This window comes from Hyaena hyaena, unplaced genomic scaffold, assembly GCF_003009895.1.
Source record: "Hyaena hyaena isolate Hyena2069 unplaced genomic scaffold, ASM300989v1 scaffold_6, whole genome shotgun sequence".
Taxonomy (NCBI): Eukaryota; Metazoa; Chordata; class Mammalia; order Carnivora; family Hyaenidae; genus Hyaena; species Hyaena hyaena.
Window position 1 is genome coordinate 5,878,330 of NW_024080638.1, and position 16,918 is coordinate 5,895,247.

The window sequence follows — 16,918 nt, forward strand, 5'->3', positions numbered from 1 at the left end:
TATTTTCTTAGTAATTTAAAATTTTTGTTTATGAAGGCAACAGTTTATTTTAAAAAGTTGTTTTAATGTTTATTTTTGAGAGAGAAAGAGCAAGTATGAGCAGGGAGGGAGCAGAGAAAAAGGGGGACAGAGGATCTGAAGTGGGCTCTGTGATGACAACAGAGAGCCCAATGTGGGGCTCTAACTCACGTGAGATCATGACCTGAGCCAAAGTTGTCCATTTAACCCACGGAATCACCCAAGTGCCCCTGAAGGCAACAAATGGAAAGTTCTCTAACATTAACTTTGCCCCAGGTTTTAACTTTCTTGGTGATGTATGGTTGACTCTGGTGATCTTAACTTCTTGACTTAAAGGGTCAGACTGAAATGGAGGCTCATTTAAAAGGTTTGATGGGAGAAAGGTGGGAAGCAGGGTACCCTTCAGAAGACAACTAAACATCTCTTTTATAAATATACTAAATGGGGGCGCCTGGGTGGCTTAGTCGGTTAAGCGTCCGACTTTCGCTTAGGTCATGATCTCGCGGTTCGTGGGTTCGAGCCCCGCGACGGGCTCTGTGCTGACTGCCGGCTCGGAGCCTGGAGCCTGTTTCAGTCTGTGACTCCCTCTCTCTCTGACCCTCCCCTGCTCACGCTGTCTCTCTCTCTCTCTCTCCTAGAAATAAATAAACCATAAAAAAAAATTTAGAGCAATAGTTACAATATACATTTTTAGAGCAATAGCAATATATACATTTTAGTATATTTATTTCTTTTATTTTTTTAAATGTTTTATTTATTTCTAGGAGAGAGAGAGAGAGAGACAGCGTGAGCAGGGGAGGGTCAGAGAGAGAGGGAGTCACAGACTGAAACAGGCTCCAGGCTCCGAGCCGGCAGTCAGCACAGAGCCCGACGCGGGGCTCGAACCCACGAACCGCGAGATCATGACCTAAGCGAAAGTCGGACGCTTAACCGACTAAGCCACTCAGGCGCCCCTGTAACTATTGCTCTAAAAGGCTTGCAATGTTTGGGTGAATCTGGAAGATATATGGGTCTTATGACAATTATGCTAATTAGAATATTTACTTACAAAGACGCAAACTATAAGCAGAATATATATTTTGAAAATTTAATATGGAAACATCAAGAATATCTAACAATTGCATTTTCTTTAATGAATGAGCAAATCTAAATCATTTTGTTACTGGATTTTCACCAAAAACAAAGGAATGTGGCACAGAACACTATCCTTTCTTTCAAAAAAACCTCAGACGAGTTTGTCCATCAACTCTACCAGGGACTTTTTCATACACTAGACGCCGTTTTTTGAATTGTGGTAGTTGTGAGCACGTGAAATCTGTTAAGAGGAGAAGAAAGAAGACCATTTTATTTCTGACAATAATAAAATGTAGCTATTTTTTCTAGCTACTCAAGTGCATCCTATCTCTTCATCTATCTATAAAGTGTTAAAATTTCCAAACTGAGACAAAATGACTATAAAAATTACCTCAGCATAAATGCACCTGTACCTAATGGCCCAATACTAATTAGTGTCATGTACACACATATTGTACACTCATGCTTTGCACAAATCATTAAATCTCCTTGGATTTAAGACTCTTTTCATTTAAGTTTTCCCTCATTAAGCCTATTCCTTAACTCAAATCTGTAACGTAGAATTTATCCTGAGGTCTGATATATGATAGGTGGTGATCATATATGGACTCACCTTCTATGACTGTATTATACATGACATATTAGCCTGAACTATCCTTGGTTTGGATATTTACAGAGGTCAATTGATTAAATTGGTAAGAAGTAGGCTGAAATATTTAAAACTGTTTTCGTAATTATTCCTGGGGATACAATCTCATAACTACAAGAGCTGGATGCCATTATAAGCAGATTTAAAAAGCAATGTAGTAGGTAATTGTATCATAGAGATCATAAACACACATCTGTAAGACAAATGGATAAGTATCCAATGGCTTTGGATAAATTGTCTAGGACTTCATTAATATCAATTCTAAAAGTGTTACATCTTAAACAGTGGTAGGTAATGATATGCTATGGTAAACCACAGTAAAAATGTCAAAAGTTTCCATAGTGATAATGATACTAGTATCAAAGATTCATGTGAACTATCTGAATAAAATTATTTTATGTAAGAAATTTGAAAGTGGAAAAACATTTCTAAACTGCCATTATTTATCTAATATATGATTTTAAAATATATAACTAAGTTAATTAATTAAAATGTAGGTAGACATTTTACTATTCCATCCATATCCCTAAAAGCTTAAATATTAAAGTTATTAGAGGGGTGCCTGAGTGGCTAGGTTGGTTAAGTGTCCGACTTCGGCTCAAGTCATGATCCCACGGTTCACCAGTTCAAGCCCAGCATCGGGCTCTGTGCTGACAGCTCAGAGCCTGGAGCCTGCTTCAGACTCTGTGTTTCCCTCTGTCTCTCTGCCCTTTTCCCACTTGTACTCTGTCTGTCTGTCTGTCTCTCTCTCTCTCAGAAATAAATAAAACATTAAAAAAGTTATTAGAAATAAAGTTCTAAGATCTCATTGAGAAAATGGGAGGATTATCTTATACATTGGGATGTCCTATGTTTAAGAACATCTAGTAATTCACATACTTGGTTTGGTCCAGGATGGAAAAAAAACGGAATTTTCATTCAGTTCATTTATGAAGCTAGAATAAACTTCATGTCAGAATGTGACAGAGCACAAATAAAGAACACAACAGGTTAATTGAATTTTGAATGTAGATATGAAGATAATAAATATTAGCAACCATATTCAACAGCATATTAAAAGAATCACTCTTGAAAAGCCAATTAAGTTTATCACAGAATGACAAGAATTATCTAATATTAGTAAACCTGTTAATATAATCATTGACATTAATGGGTCAGTGGAGAAAACATGTGTGATTTTCCCCAATAGGTGCCCAAAAAAAGTCTAGATAAAATTCAGCATCTGTTACTCACAAAAGTTCTTACAAAACTAGAGAGACAATACTTCTCATTAAAATTAGGAACAAAACAGATTATGACTATTAAACAGGACCAAGTGTTTAATAGTCCAAGTGTTCTGAATCCTGAGGCTTATACAGTTGACCCTTGAACAATGTGGGTGTTAGGGAGGCTGACTGCCCCCAGGCTCCCCTAAAAATCTATACATAACTATTAAAATACTTTATTTTTTAAATTTACTTCAGAGAGAGCATAAACAGGGGAGAAGGGCATAGCAGAGGGAGAGAGAGAGAATGTTAAGCAGGCTCCATGTTCAGTGTGGAGACCGATGCAGGGTTTGATTCTACAACCCTGGGATCAACACCTGAGCTGAAATCAAGAGTCGAATGCTCAATCACCCAGGAGTTGCTGTAACTTTTAAAAAAAAGTAATCTCTGTCCTGATATGGGGTGCAAACTCATGACTGTGAGTGAGATCAAGAGTCACATGCTCTACTAACTGAGCTTTTTGATTCCCCCCGAACGTAACTACTAATACCCTATTGTTGACTGGAAACCTTACTGATAACATAAACAGTCAATTAACACATATTTTGTATGTTATATGTATCATGTACTGTATTCTTACAATCAAGTAAGCTAGAGAAAAGAAAATGTTAAGAAAATCAAAGGGAAGAAAAAATACATTTACAGTATCATACTGTATTTAACGAAAAAAAATCCATGTATAAGTGGACCCATGCAGTTCAAACCTGTGTTGTTCAAGGGTCAACTGTACAAGTTGGGAGGTTCTCTTTTATTTTATTATTATTTATATTTATATTTATTATTTACTTATGTATTGTAGCTGGAGGTATATTTTATTTATTTATTTCTATTATTATTTTTAAATTCCAGTATAGTTAACATACAGTGTTATATTAGTTATATTAGAGTACAATATAGTGACTCAACATATATATTACTGAGTGCTCATCACAACAAGTGTACTTTTAAGCCCTATCACCGATCTCACCCATTCCCGTACCACCTCCCCTCTGGTAACCATCAGTTTGTTTTCCATAGTTAAGAGTCTGCTGTTTGGGTTGTTTCTCTTTTTTCTTTGTTCGTTTGTTTTGTTTCTTAAATTCCATGTTATGGGTGAGACCACATGATATTTGGGGAGGTCCTGTTTTATTTATTTATTTATTTTATTTTATTTTTTTTCTAGGAGAGAGAGAGAGAGACAGCGTGAACAGGGGAGGGTCAGAGAGAGAGGGAGACACAGACCCTGAAACAGGCTCCAGGCTCCAAGCTGGCAGTCAGCACAGAGCCCGACGCGGGGCTCGAACCCACAAACCGCGAGATCATGACCTAAGCGAAAGTCGGACGCTTAACCGACTAAGCCACCCAGGCGCCCCTGGGGAGGTCCTGTTTTAACAAAACAAAGAATACAAGATTTTCTGGGCCCCTTTCAAGTCTCGCAAAAGGGCCTATCCAAAAAAGGAACTTTGAATCTTGGGCTTCTCCTTTTATTATTTTTTCCCCATCATAGTAAGGCCATGTCTGCATGGCCATTAGAACTTAATATTTTGTTTTAGATGTTCAGACCACTGTAATACGAAATGACACAGAAAGCAAAGGTACAATAGGTATAATTACCAGAAAAAAGAAAATAAAATTGTCCTTTTAAAAAATGATAGAATTAAATGTTCAGAAATATCCATTGTAAAACAGAGATAATAGTAGTATCTATTTGATAAGATTGTCAGAAATCAATAATCCACCGGGGCACCTGGGTGGCTCAGTTGGTTAAGCGTCAGACTTCTGCTCAGGTCATGATCTCACAGTTCATGGGTTTGAGCCCCACGTCGGGCTCTGTGTTGACAGCAAGCTCGGAGCCTGGAGTCTGCTTCGGATTCTGTGTCTCCCTCTCTCTCTGACCTTCCCCTGCTCACACTGTCTGTCTGTCTGTCTGTCTCTCTCTCTCTCCCTCTCAAAAATAAATAAATTCACTTGTTCTGTGTTTACTTTTAATTTCTTTATTATTATTATTATTTTTTCCTATCAGTGATTGCACTCAGGGGATTGACAGACTCAAGTTATTACTGCAATTTATTTTAACTCTTTTTTTAAAGTTTTTTCATTTACTTTGAAAGAATGAGAGTGATGGAGGAGGGGCAGAGAAAGGGACAGAGAATCATACAAGGCTCTGCACTGACGGTGCCACACGGGGCTTGAACTCACAACCATGAGATCATGACCTGAGCCTAAGTCAGATGCTTAACTGACTGAACCATCCAGGCACAATTAATGCTTAGCTCTTCTAAAGCTACAAGAATCTGACATATTTTGTTTGCATTTATTTTCTTAGATGTCTATAATTAGGATTTTGATTTTCCTTTTGACCCCAAAGTTAGTGAAGGTTCTTTAAGTATAGTAATCCAAACAAACAAAAATTCTTTTTTAGTTTAGAGATGGTTCTATCTTTTAAAGTTACATTTGCCAATAGTTTTATTAACTTTAGATAGTGTTACCTGGTAATGATTTTTTGTCTCCTGAGTTAGGTGAGGATTCAGAGTGCCGTTTCTGTCCTAAACATTTCCCAGCTCTTTGGTGGAAATAAAGACTGGTGAATTCTTTTTGATTTACATTAGGATCCGAAGTGCAAAATAAGTCCAAACTGGGGACAGATGGTAATTCTCTGCAGAAAGTCTTTTTAGTCCCAGCATTTGAACTTTGATGAAGGAAGCTTTCTAACTCATCCGATAGACATTTCTGCTGATTAGCAAGTAAATTATCTTTCTGAGAGTACCATTTGTCACATGTAGTCTGCTCTTCACCATATTCTAAGTTGAATGAGTGATTCTGTTGTTCCCATACATTTTTCTTGAAGCTCCATGGAAGACGAGATTGCGAGCCTTCTAGTGAAAAGTTAGGGGTATATACTTCTTTATTTATAGGTCTTTTTGCAACATGTGTTCCCTTTTTCTGATTATTTATAAAACCAGGGACAATTTTCTTCTGAGTATCAATTGGCGATATTATATTTTCACAGTTCATTTGTGTCAGATCCAAAGAAAAACCATCTGACTCTGAATCATTCCAGTTTTGAAAGGAATTACCAGCCATGTTCCTTGATTCTGTATTAATCAGGAAATGATTATGTACTATGTTAAGGTTACAACTGGAGTCTCTCCAGTAGCTGGCCTGATTATAAGAATTCACAGGTGATAAAATGCATGGCTTTCCTCTGAGTTCCGTAAGGGAAGAGTTATAGTTTGAAGTGATGTTTGTGTCTTTGTGTACTGTGGCTCCTATGTCTGAATACTGGTAATATTCATTAGGTTCTTGAAAGACAGAGTTTGAAGAGCCAGAAGCTGAACTCTGGGAGGTAAAGGTACTAGCCTGATTCCCATTTTCCTGAGGTGATGGAATTTGAGGTGATTTTGTTATGGAAGAAGAACTAATCTTGAATAAGGAAGTGATGCTACAAAAATGCTAAAAAATTTTTAAAAATTAATATAATACAAATGCAATATACACATCAGTCAAGTAAATATAAATAAGAGTGCTTATCTATATGGAAAGAAAGCAAAATATAAATAAGTAGGGTGTTAACAGTGATCCATGTAATAAGAACATAACATAATTAGGTTCCATTAAAAGAAAAACTTATGGTTTGTATCTATTTTCTAATGATTTGTAATAGAATTTTTAGTTACACAAATTATACATGAATGCCATTTGCTTGATAAAAAAATTAGAATTTTTACCAATAAGCCTAAAGTTCTCTCTACTACTAAAATGAAGGGCATCAGGATTGTTTGGAAAAGATCATATAAACACATATGAATAGAGTATGTGACCGCATGTTTGTGGGCACAATAACATTTCAAAATAATTTAAAGTGTGATAAATGGACTGTACTGAATTATCTATAAAGATAGGTTTAAATGTGTAATGTGATTGACAGCCAATAAAAATTCTATAAGAAATTTAGTTCAAGTAAATTATTTTTTTAAGTTTTTTAACTTTATTTTTGAGAGAGAGAGCAAGCGAGCCCATACACACACACACACACACACACGTGCACACGAGCAGGGGAGGGGTAGAGAGAGAGGGAGACACAGAATCTGAAGCAGGCTCCAGGCTCTGCTGTCAGCACAGATGAAGGGCTCAAACTCGTGAACCGCAAAGTTAAAGGCTTAACTGACTGAGCCACCCAGGTGTCCCTCAAGTAAATTATTTCTTTGCTATGTGAAGTCCAAAACAATTAAACTTGGATACCTCCATTTTGAAAATGCTTATGGTAAAAATCAGTACTCAAATGGAAAGGAAATAAACTCATATAAGAATATGGAATTCAAGGGGTGCCTGGGTGACTCAGTTGGTTAAACAGCCAACTTCAGCTCAGGTCATGATCTCATGGTTTGTGGGTTCAAGCCCCACATCAAGCTCTGTGCTGACATCTTGGAGCCTGGAGCCTGCTTCAGATTCTCTCTCTCTCTCTCTCTCTCTCTCTCTCTCTCTTTCTGCCCCTCTCCCACTCCTGCTGTCACTCCGTCTCAAAATTCAATAAACATTAAAAAAAAAGAATATGGAATTCTTTTTAATTCTAAAAAGAATATGGAATAGGAATAACTAACCTTTAACACTTTTTCTGGAACTTCAGGTAAAAGTTCCTGAAGTTGACAAAGAGTTGCTAATAATATCCAGTGCAGTGATGGTCCTTTATTTAACATGAGCTGAGCCACCAATGGGTTAATGCATGGAAAGTCAAGTAAGTACATTTCTTCCTAGAAAAGAGTTTAAAGGAAAAATCAGCCACTGGTCCTTTGAAAATGACCCATTTTATTCTGCTCAATTTAGAAGATTAAAATTTTTGTCATTGTACCTGCCACTCAATTTGAGATGCTGGGGAAAATGTATGGACAGTAGGGAAAGAAACTTCTTTTTCAGCTAAGGTTCACATGCTCTCAGGGGCACTTGAGTGGCTCAGTAGGTTGAGCATCTGACTTCAGTTCAGGTCATGATCTCATGGTTCGTGACTTCTAGCCTAGCATCAGGCTCTCTGCTGATGGAGAAAGCATGATGCCACTTTGGGCATGGAGCCCGCTTTGGATCCTCTGTCTCCCTCTCACTCTCTGCCCTTACCCTCCCTCTCAAAAATAAATGAAAACATATGAGAAAAAATTCATCTGCTCTCAGAATTGGGAAAGATCTTAAAGTTCATTCATTTTAATCACTCACCCCAAAAAATTTGTTACAGTTCATCTCCTTCAAATGACAATTGTTTTATATAATGGTAGATTTTCTTTTCTTTTTTTAAAAAAAATGTTTATTTATCTTGAGAGACAGTGAGAGCATGAGTGGAAAACCAGCAGAGAGAGAGGAGAGATTCTCAAGCACGAACCATGAGATCATGACCTAAGCCAAAGACTCCAGTGCTTAACCGACTGAGGTACTAAAAGGTGTGCAGTAGGGGCGCCTGGGTGTCTCAGTCAGAGCCTGACTTTGGCTCAGGTCATGATCTCACAATTTGTGGGTTTGAGCCCTGCGTTGGGCTCTGTGCTGTCAGCTAAGAACCTGGAGCCTGCTTCAGATTCTGTGTGTGTGTGTGTGTTTCTCTCTCTGCCCCTCCCCTACTTGTGCCCCCCCCCAAAAAAAAATAAATACACTTACAAAAAAAGGTGTGCCATAAAAACTCATACCCCCACCCCATTGCCCCAGTTCTCTCTGGAGATAAGTAATGTTATCATTTCTTGATAACACCATCATTATCTCTTCCAGAGATATTTTATTCATTTACAAACATGCATAAATATTAATTTCCCCTTGTTCACACAAATGGTAGGATACAAGCTCTATGCCACAACTTCATTTTTCATTTAACATATCTTAAAGATTATTCCACGTTGGGGGGAGGGGGGGCACGGAGGAGGGCACTCATTGGGATGAGCACTGGGTGTTATGTGGAAACTAATTTGACAATAAACTATTTGTAAAAAATAATAATAATAAAAAAGATTATTCCACGTTAGTAAATAAAAAACTCTATTATTCTTTTTTTATGGTTTCATGATTTGAATATATTAAAAAAATAAAGGGAACAGAGGTACAAGGTTGGTATGAGAACTTAGACATAATTATGCTTAAACCAAAGGAAATTCTAAAAATTAACTACTCAATCTTACAAATATTTACAGCTCTGCTTTCAGTTTTCATTATGTAACTTACTGACAAAGGCAATGATGGAACTTTGCTATTATCATCTTTAGTACTCTTAAATGTGTAAATTTAGGAATTAGAAAATAGTTATGTTTTAAAAACATTAGCCATTGAAAGTTCATTATAAAAAACCTATTACTGTCAAGTTGCAAAATACCCATGACTTTGGAAAATGATCTAAATTAATGTTGTACATTATGGTTACTGCTATATATGCTCATGCAAACATTATAGGACAAAAATATGCAACCAAAAAGAGAATTCAAGTATATGTAGCTTTGCAAATATCTAATTTACATATTTAGGGGATGAACCTTAGATGGTGAAACTTCAAGCCAGGATTTTTCCAACCATTCATGAGGATCTCTCTTCGAGGTCATTAAACTGTGATCAGCAATTTGTCGAACTATCAGTGCAGCCTCTTCCACTCCTGGGACAATTACAAGCTATAATATATTTTCTATATGTTAGATTACAGGAAATATTATGAAGCAAAATATAACTTGCAAAAAAATATATATATCTGTTTGTAATTAGAGGGAAAAACCCTGATTTTAATCTTTGAATATAATTTCAGATATAATTTATTAAAATATCTATGTGAAATCCAGTATATTTTATTTGTGAGGCTAAGCAATTTCCTTTCCTTCTTTAAATATGACATCTATTAAGTTTTCCAATTTTTGGAACTAAATTTCTTCCATTTGGCACTTACTAATAAATTTGTTAAAATAATACATTTGGTGTTATATTTCACCATTTTAGGAGCAAAAGTAATTTAAATCTAATAGCGAGTTAAATCTAATAGTTCTCAAAAATAAGAATTTAAAAAATATACTGTAAGATTTTTCAAATAATTTAAAAAAAGGATATTTACAGATGAATTTAATGCTGTATTCAAAAAGAAAAAAGTTTTGATTTAGAGTATTTTGGGAATTGTTCATCCAATATTGGCTTATTTGATACTATGCTGTGTGTACTAAACGTTAAAAAAAATCTTCTTAATATTTCCTACTTTCTGTCTTTCACTTGTGTTTTCCTCCAGGCCCTTCTCTTTCAAAATGCCAGCCTTCTTCTTCTACTTTCACTTCTATTTTTACCTTCATCTTTTAGATTCAGTTGAAGGAAGTATAGTCCATGGGTTAGCAGTTTAATGTGCTAATACTGCCCTGAACAGTCATATCTTAGAAATATAAACACCCTGTCCTGTAGTGAAAATTCAAGAAACAGAGACTGTAGAAACCTCATAAAATAATTATGACAATTTTTTATTTCACAAGAGAAACAAATACAAAACTGTTAGTACATACCTGGGGGAATACATGTATTCTAAAGAAGGATTTTCTTTAAATTATATTATATAGAGAGTACACAGAAATAACACTGTTTAATTCCAAATTAAATTTTTTTCAGTTTTGGATGTTTTGAGGAGATTTGACACTTTTATATAAATGTTTAAAGGCACAGGTTTATGGTGATGGTAATGAATATTACCTCAATTTATTAGAGCAAGGATTCTGGAGCTCATGACTAGACTTTGGGAGATTCAGGAATCCCCTAACATTGTTTTCAAAATTTTGCATATGTGTTTATATATGCATTTTTCTGTTAAAGGAGTTCATAAGACATTTATAGACCTTTTTTTGACATTAGAATAAAGTACAGTCTAACACTACCAACAGTATTTTCTTTTAGCTTAAGAAAATGTACTTAAACTTCCTCATGCTTCTTTTATGGCTAGGCTCTTCAGATGCCTGAGAAAAAGAATTTTTTAAACCCATAACTGATGTGCTCTAAAAAGCCAAACACTGTATTACTAAATACAAGAGGTAAAGCAACAATATATTCTAAAATAATATGAATCTAGGGAACCCCTGTTATGTAATAATGTTATTAAGTCAGAAGAATGGGAGACTTGAGTATTGGTGACATTTTTTAAAGTTTATTTATTTATTGAGAGAGAAAGAGAGAGAGAGAGCAAGAGTGGGAGAAGGGTAGAGAGAGACGGAGAAAGAGAATCCCAAGCAGGCTCCAAGCTGTCCGTGTAGAGCCCAGTGTAGGCTCGAACTCACAGTGAGATCTGACCTGAGCTGAAATCAAAAGTCGCACGCTTACTTGACTGCCACTCAGGTGCCTAGTGACATATTGATAATAGAATAAAAGCAAATTGATACTTTTTCAAATTCCAATGCAAAATTTTTCAAATTCCATGCAAAAACTGACCTACTTTTAAGATCATTATGTAAAACTTGAGAAGTTTTTGGAATAGTTAAATCCAGGTAGGAACAGACTTTTGTTTGAAATGGATTGTGGTACTGGGTACAATAGTACTAGGCAGTACTTCCTATTATATCCCTAAATGCCTTCCTTGGTATATGTCCTCTTTGGGCCATGTCACTGTACCTGAATATAATATCACTCATTGGTATCATATAATCCATATATAGAAGAATAAAATGATTTTCTGAAGTATATTTTGCATAGAACTGCTTACCATTAGCTGAAAAGAAAAGAGCCTGGTTAAGTGGTGAAACCACATGGATAAATGAGACAAACCTACATTTGCCATTCATTTATTTAGGCAACTTCTCTAAGAAATTTATTTCAATGTTTAATATGCCTAATAGGATCAAATAGATCATTTGTCTATGTCTATTCAAATAGATAGAAATATGTCTATTTCAAATAGATCATTTGTCAGGGCTGGCTGGCTCCTGGGTGGCTCAGTCAGTTGAGTATCCAACTTCGGCTCAGGTCATGATTTCATGATTCATGGGTTCAAGCTCCACAATGGGCTTAGCTCTGACAATGTGGAGCCTGCTTCAGATTCTGTCTCCCTCTCTTTCTGCCCTTCCCCTGCACAGGCACTCCGTCTCTCTCTCTCAATAAATAAAAATCAAATAGATCATTTGTCAATTATTTTTTAATTTAAGATTTTATTTTTTTAAGTAATTTCTATGCCCAAAATGGGGCTCAAACCCACAACCCTGAGATTAAGAGTCACATGCTCCAGGGGCACTTGGGTGTCTCAGTCAGTTAAGTGTCAGACTCTTGACTTTAGCTCAGGTCATGATCTCACGGTTAGTGGGTTTGAGCCCCTCCTTGGGCTCACAGTGTGGAGCCTGTATTCTCCTTCTCTCTCTTTCTCTCTCTGCCCCTCCTCCCCTCACATACACACACTCTCTGTCTCTTAAAATAAATAAATAAACTTTAAAAGAAAAGTCACATGCTCTACCTACTGAGCCAGCCAGGTGCCCCTATTTATTAATTTTCTTAACAGGCTGTGTTTGGATTTAATTTTATTTAGTAGATGTTTGTTGAATATTTTTACTGTATATAAAGTAATGTGCTAGATGTGCTCTTGTACAAGATGTGCTACTTGGCACTGTGCTAGGTACCAGGAATAAGATAACAAATGAACATGTTTCCATTCCTTCAGGAGCTTACAGCCCAAGAAGTGCAATATTCACAGCTGTATTTCAGAAATGTAACTGATATCAATATATATGATGCACTGGAGTAGGACTAGAAATAAGGAGACTAGTCAGGAAGTTGCTTTAAAACTCCAAAGGCCTGGGGTGCCTGGGTGCCTCAATAGGTTGAGCATCCGACTTCAGCTCAAGTCATGATCTCCCAGTTTGTGGGTTCAAGCCCCCGCATCAGGCTCTGTGCTGACAGCTCAGAGCCTGGAGCCTGCTTTGGATTCTGGGTGTGTGTCTCTCTCTCTGCCCCTCCCCTGCTTGTGCTCTGACTCTCTCTCTCCAAAATAAATATATGTTAAAAATTTAAAAAAATAATAAAACTCCAAAGTCCTGAATTTGGGAAATAGCAGTGAGAGTAGGATGGAGAGACATGTTCTAAAGACACTGCAGCTACTGATTAGGTTACAATAGTAATGCTATAAACTAAGTTTGGGGAAAATGAGAAGTTTTGTTTTGGAAATGTAGAGTTTGAGGCAGTTGTGGGATATTCATATGAAGATTTCCAGTAGAATGCTAGAATATAGGTACAGATTTTAAGAAAAGTCAGGTAATTTTTAAGGGTTATACTCAGAAATGAAAGTTAAATTTGTGGGAATGTCTGAGTTTATTAAGGAAAGAGTATAAAATGATAACCAAAGAGGACTGAGCCATGAATTGGGAGAAGTGTCTAAATGTCAGAGTGGGACATTGAAAAAAAGAAAAGACACTGTTTACAGATCATTACAGCAAATAAAAAGAGTCTATCTTTCATAAGCAAACATTTTTAATCAACAAATATTTATTTTTATTCATATCCTGCCAAGTAGTAATTAAGATATAAAATATGACTTTAAATTCATTAAAGGCTTTTAGAACAGAAGTTTAAGTGGAAAAATATTTATTAATTTGAAAACTGTTAAAAGGCTTTTAAGCATTTTTTAGTTTACTAACTGGGCAATTGAATTTGAGTATAATTTTGGTTTATGAAAAATACTTATAAACCAACATTTAAGAAAAGAATACCTTTACATCCAGTTCTTCTGATTTTAGCCCAAATGAAACCAAAGCTGCATAAATCAGTGCTAGATGATGAAGTGCCTTTTCTGTAAGATGGTACCTAAAAAAGATTATATTACTATTCTTGTACTCATTTGATGTCTAACTGTACCTATTTATTCAAAGTTCATTTGGTTTTATACATTTCATATTGTTAGAATAATCTGGCTAAAATAATGCTAGTTTGGCCTCAGCACTCTTTTGAAAAGATGGTTCCACCTTCATTCTTTAAAAATCAGTTAAATCTTGGGGATGCTGAGAATGTTTCTGAGGGGAGTTTAACTCATCCCCTTATTGACTCACAGATGACTATCTGACTGACACCAACTAAAATACTCTATGCCCCTGGCCAAAGTAACAGGTTCAGATATGAACACTTGACCAGAGCCAGGATCACTAGAATCCTCCCTGGGTCTTTTTCCTGAACTATTAGAAAAAACACTTTTTAAAATGATCATCAACCTACAGTGATAGTCAAAGTGCAGTATACAAATATATCAAGCCAGCATGCTGTAGACCTTAAACTTGCACAATGTGGTATATCAATTATATCTCAATTTTTAAAAAACTACTTTTTTTTCTTCTATGGTTATTAAGCAGATCAGATACGAGTCTTAAGCTGTGGGTAGATATTTCTACTACTTTTATGTACTTTAAATACCTTAAGCAGCAAAAAGGAAATTTACTGGCTCATAGTACTAAGAAGTCCAGGAGACGACATTGTCGGATCCAGGGTCTCAATATTATTGAGACAAGGGCTCTCTTTCTTGGCTCTTCTTTCCCCTGCTAGTTTCTTTCTCAGGCAAGCTCTTTTCATAAGAGTGACTGACAAGAGTGGCTCACTCTGCCTAAACTGTTTGTACAAATGATGTGGTTTCTGCTGAACACCTGTTTTCCTTCTTGGAGTCTAGAATTTTGGTATGTGCTAGGCAGAGGGTACCTACCTGACCAGTCCTTAGTGAAAGACCTGGGCTCTGAGTCTCTAGTGAGTCTCCCTGGCAAATAATATTTTAAGTGTTGTCACAACTCTTTGCTGTGGAAATTAAGCACATTCTATGTGACTCTACTAGGCTAGGATTCCTGGAAGCTTCTTCCTAGCTTCCTCTGAATTTTGTTCCATGAACTTTTTCTCTTTGTTGATTTTGCTTTGTAACCATTTACTATAATAAATCATATCCATGAATACAAGTCTATGCCGAGTCCTGTGAATCTTCTTATCAAATCATCAAATCTGGGAGTAGTCTTGGGGACTCTCAACACATTTTCTCAAGCAGGAACTAATAATATGAACTACAAAGGTAACTCAAGCAATTTTATTTTGTATGTTGATTTTTACTCATTTGGCCAGTTGATTAAGATACTTCTTAAATGTTTTCATAAATCTAAAAACATAGAAGTGAGATAATAATCATATTTTATAATAACATCTTATTGTGAATAAATAACTTGTCATGTCCTGAACATAAAACTATCTCACACTAATACATAATTAGTGGGGTTTGTTTCCATGAAAATCTGGGTAAGAATAAGTGTGAATCTCCTCTTTTTTGCTTGTATTTCAATTGCACCCATAGAACATAGGCGGAGAGCAATCTAAAAACAACTTAAAAATTTTTCCAAAATGGTTTTTTCTCCATAATACTTCCAAGATTCCTGATAAATCTTAAATGCTTTTTACAAGTAAGTTCCAAGCTTAAAATGCTTCAGAGCCTTTACTAATATTTAAAATGAAGATTTTATATCTAAATTATTATTTTTCTTTTTCAATTTTGGTAGAAAGGAAAAACAAGGTTAAATGACTTGCTAAAGGTTATTGTTAATAGAAAAAGGAATAAGAACCAGGGAGTTTGGATTCTTATATTCTAACTTAAACTTATCCCCTCTTAGTAATAATTGTAAACAAAGAGCTCGGAACAGGAGATAAGCAAAAATGGAGTCAAATGAAAAAGTCAATAAAGAAAAATAGTCACACAGCCAATGTCAAATAAGATAAGATGTCTCTACCTTCTCTAACAACTAAATTAAATATTTTTAAAACTTCTACTGTGAGTGATGTGGTATGTGTTGCATGATAATACAGAGATAAAAAAGAAAATGAATGAGACTAGTTTGTGATTTAGTAGGAAAGATGCATTCATTCAGTCAAGGAATATTTACCAAGCATCTATCACAAGAAACAATGTGCAGTGCCATAGAGCAAGTACTCCAAAATGATAAGACAAAGCAAAATGTGATAAATACCAAAGATGAGGAAAAGACAAAGTGCTTAAGAGTTCAAAGAATGGAGAGGTCACAACTAAATATCAATGTATGTGTGAGTTGAGGGGGTTATTAAGGAAAGACTGAATAGAAAAAGTGATGTTTGGGGATAGGTTCTGAAAAATAGGCACAATTTCACCAGATGAAATAGAGGAAGTGGAGGATATTGTAGAAAGAGAGAACTGTATTGGCAAAAGTAGAAGTGGGAAAGCAAGGACTGTACTTGCAAGCCAATGAGCAATCCTTCTAGCTGAAATGGAAAGCAGTGAAAATTAAGCCTGAAAATATAAGTCAGAATTATATCCTGAAGACTTTGAATATGTATTAGTAGATAATGGAGAAGTCAGTGAAGGCTTTTTATCAGAGTGAAACAATAACAGCCTGGTTTTAGGAATATTAATTGGAAGTCTGGCAGATTATGGAGAGTAACACTGAGAGCCATCTGACAATGGGAAAGCAGTTGGTAGTCTCTTATTAGAGTCCACATAAAATAATAAGAATCTGAACTAAGATGCTGGTAACATAAATGGAGAGCAGGGATTAATAAAAAAAAGAGATAGTGGTTAAATCTATAGGATTTGTTTTCTTAAAAAAAGAAAGGCAATGGTCATAAATAGCTAAAAGGCAGAAAAGAGGAGAAATTGTTTTGGAGAGGATAGAGAATATAATAAATTCACCTTGGAACTTGTTAAGTTCGGGAGCCTTTAAAATATCGGGGTGGACAATGCTCATAGCAGCACTCTCAACAATAGCTAAAACATGGAAAGAGCCTAAGTGTCCATCAACAGACGAATGGATCAAGAAGATGTGGTTTATCTATACCATGGAATACTACATGGCAATGAGAAAGAATGAAATCTGGCCATGTGTAGCAACATGGATGGACCTTGAGGGTGTTATGCTGAGCGAAATAAGTCAGGCAGAGAAGGACAAATACCATATGTTTGCACGTATAGGAGGATTAGGAGGAACTT

General features: G+C 35.8%; 1 protein-coding gene across 1 annotated transcript in view; it reads right to left on the reverse strand.

Moving 5' to 3' along the window:
* Positions 1-1,163: 1,163 nt before the first annotated feature.
* The window catches only part of SHOC1 (shortage in chiasmata 1), an 81,719-nt gene continuing 65,964 nt past the window's right edge, over positions 1,164-16,918 (reverse strand). The window contains 5 exon segments of the mRNA XM_039240394.1: positions 1,164-1,333; positions 5,475-6,438; positions 7,587-7,736; positions 9,483-9,614; positions 13,653-13,746. Coding sequence (XP_039096325.1) covers positions 1,233-1,333; positions 5,475-6,438; positions 7,587-7,736; positions 9,483-9,614; positions 13,653-13,746 — 1,441 coding nt within the window. The 3' untranslated portion in view covers positions 1,164-1,232.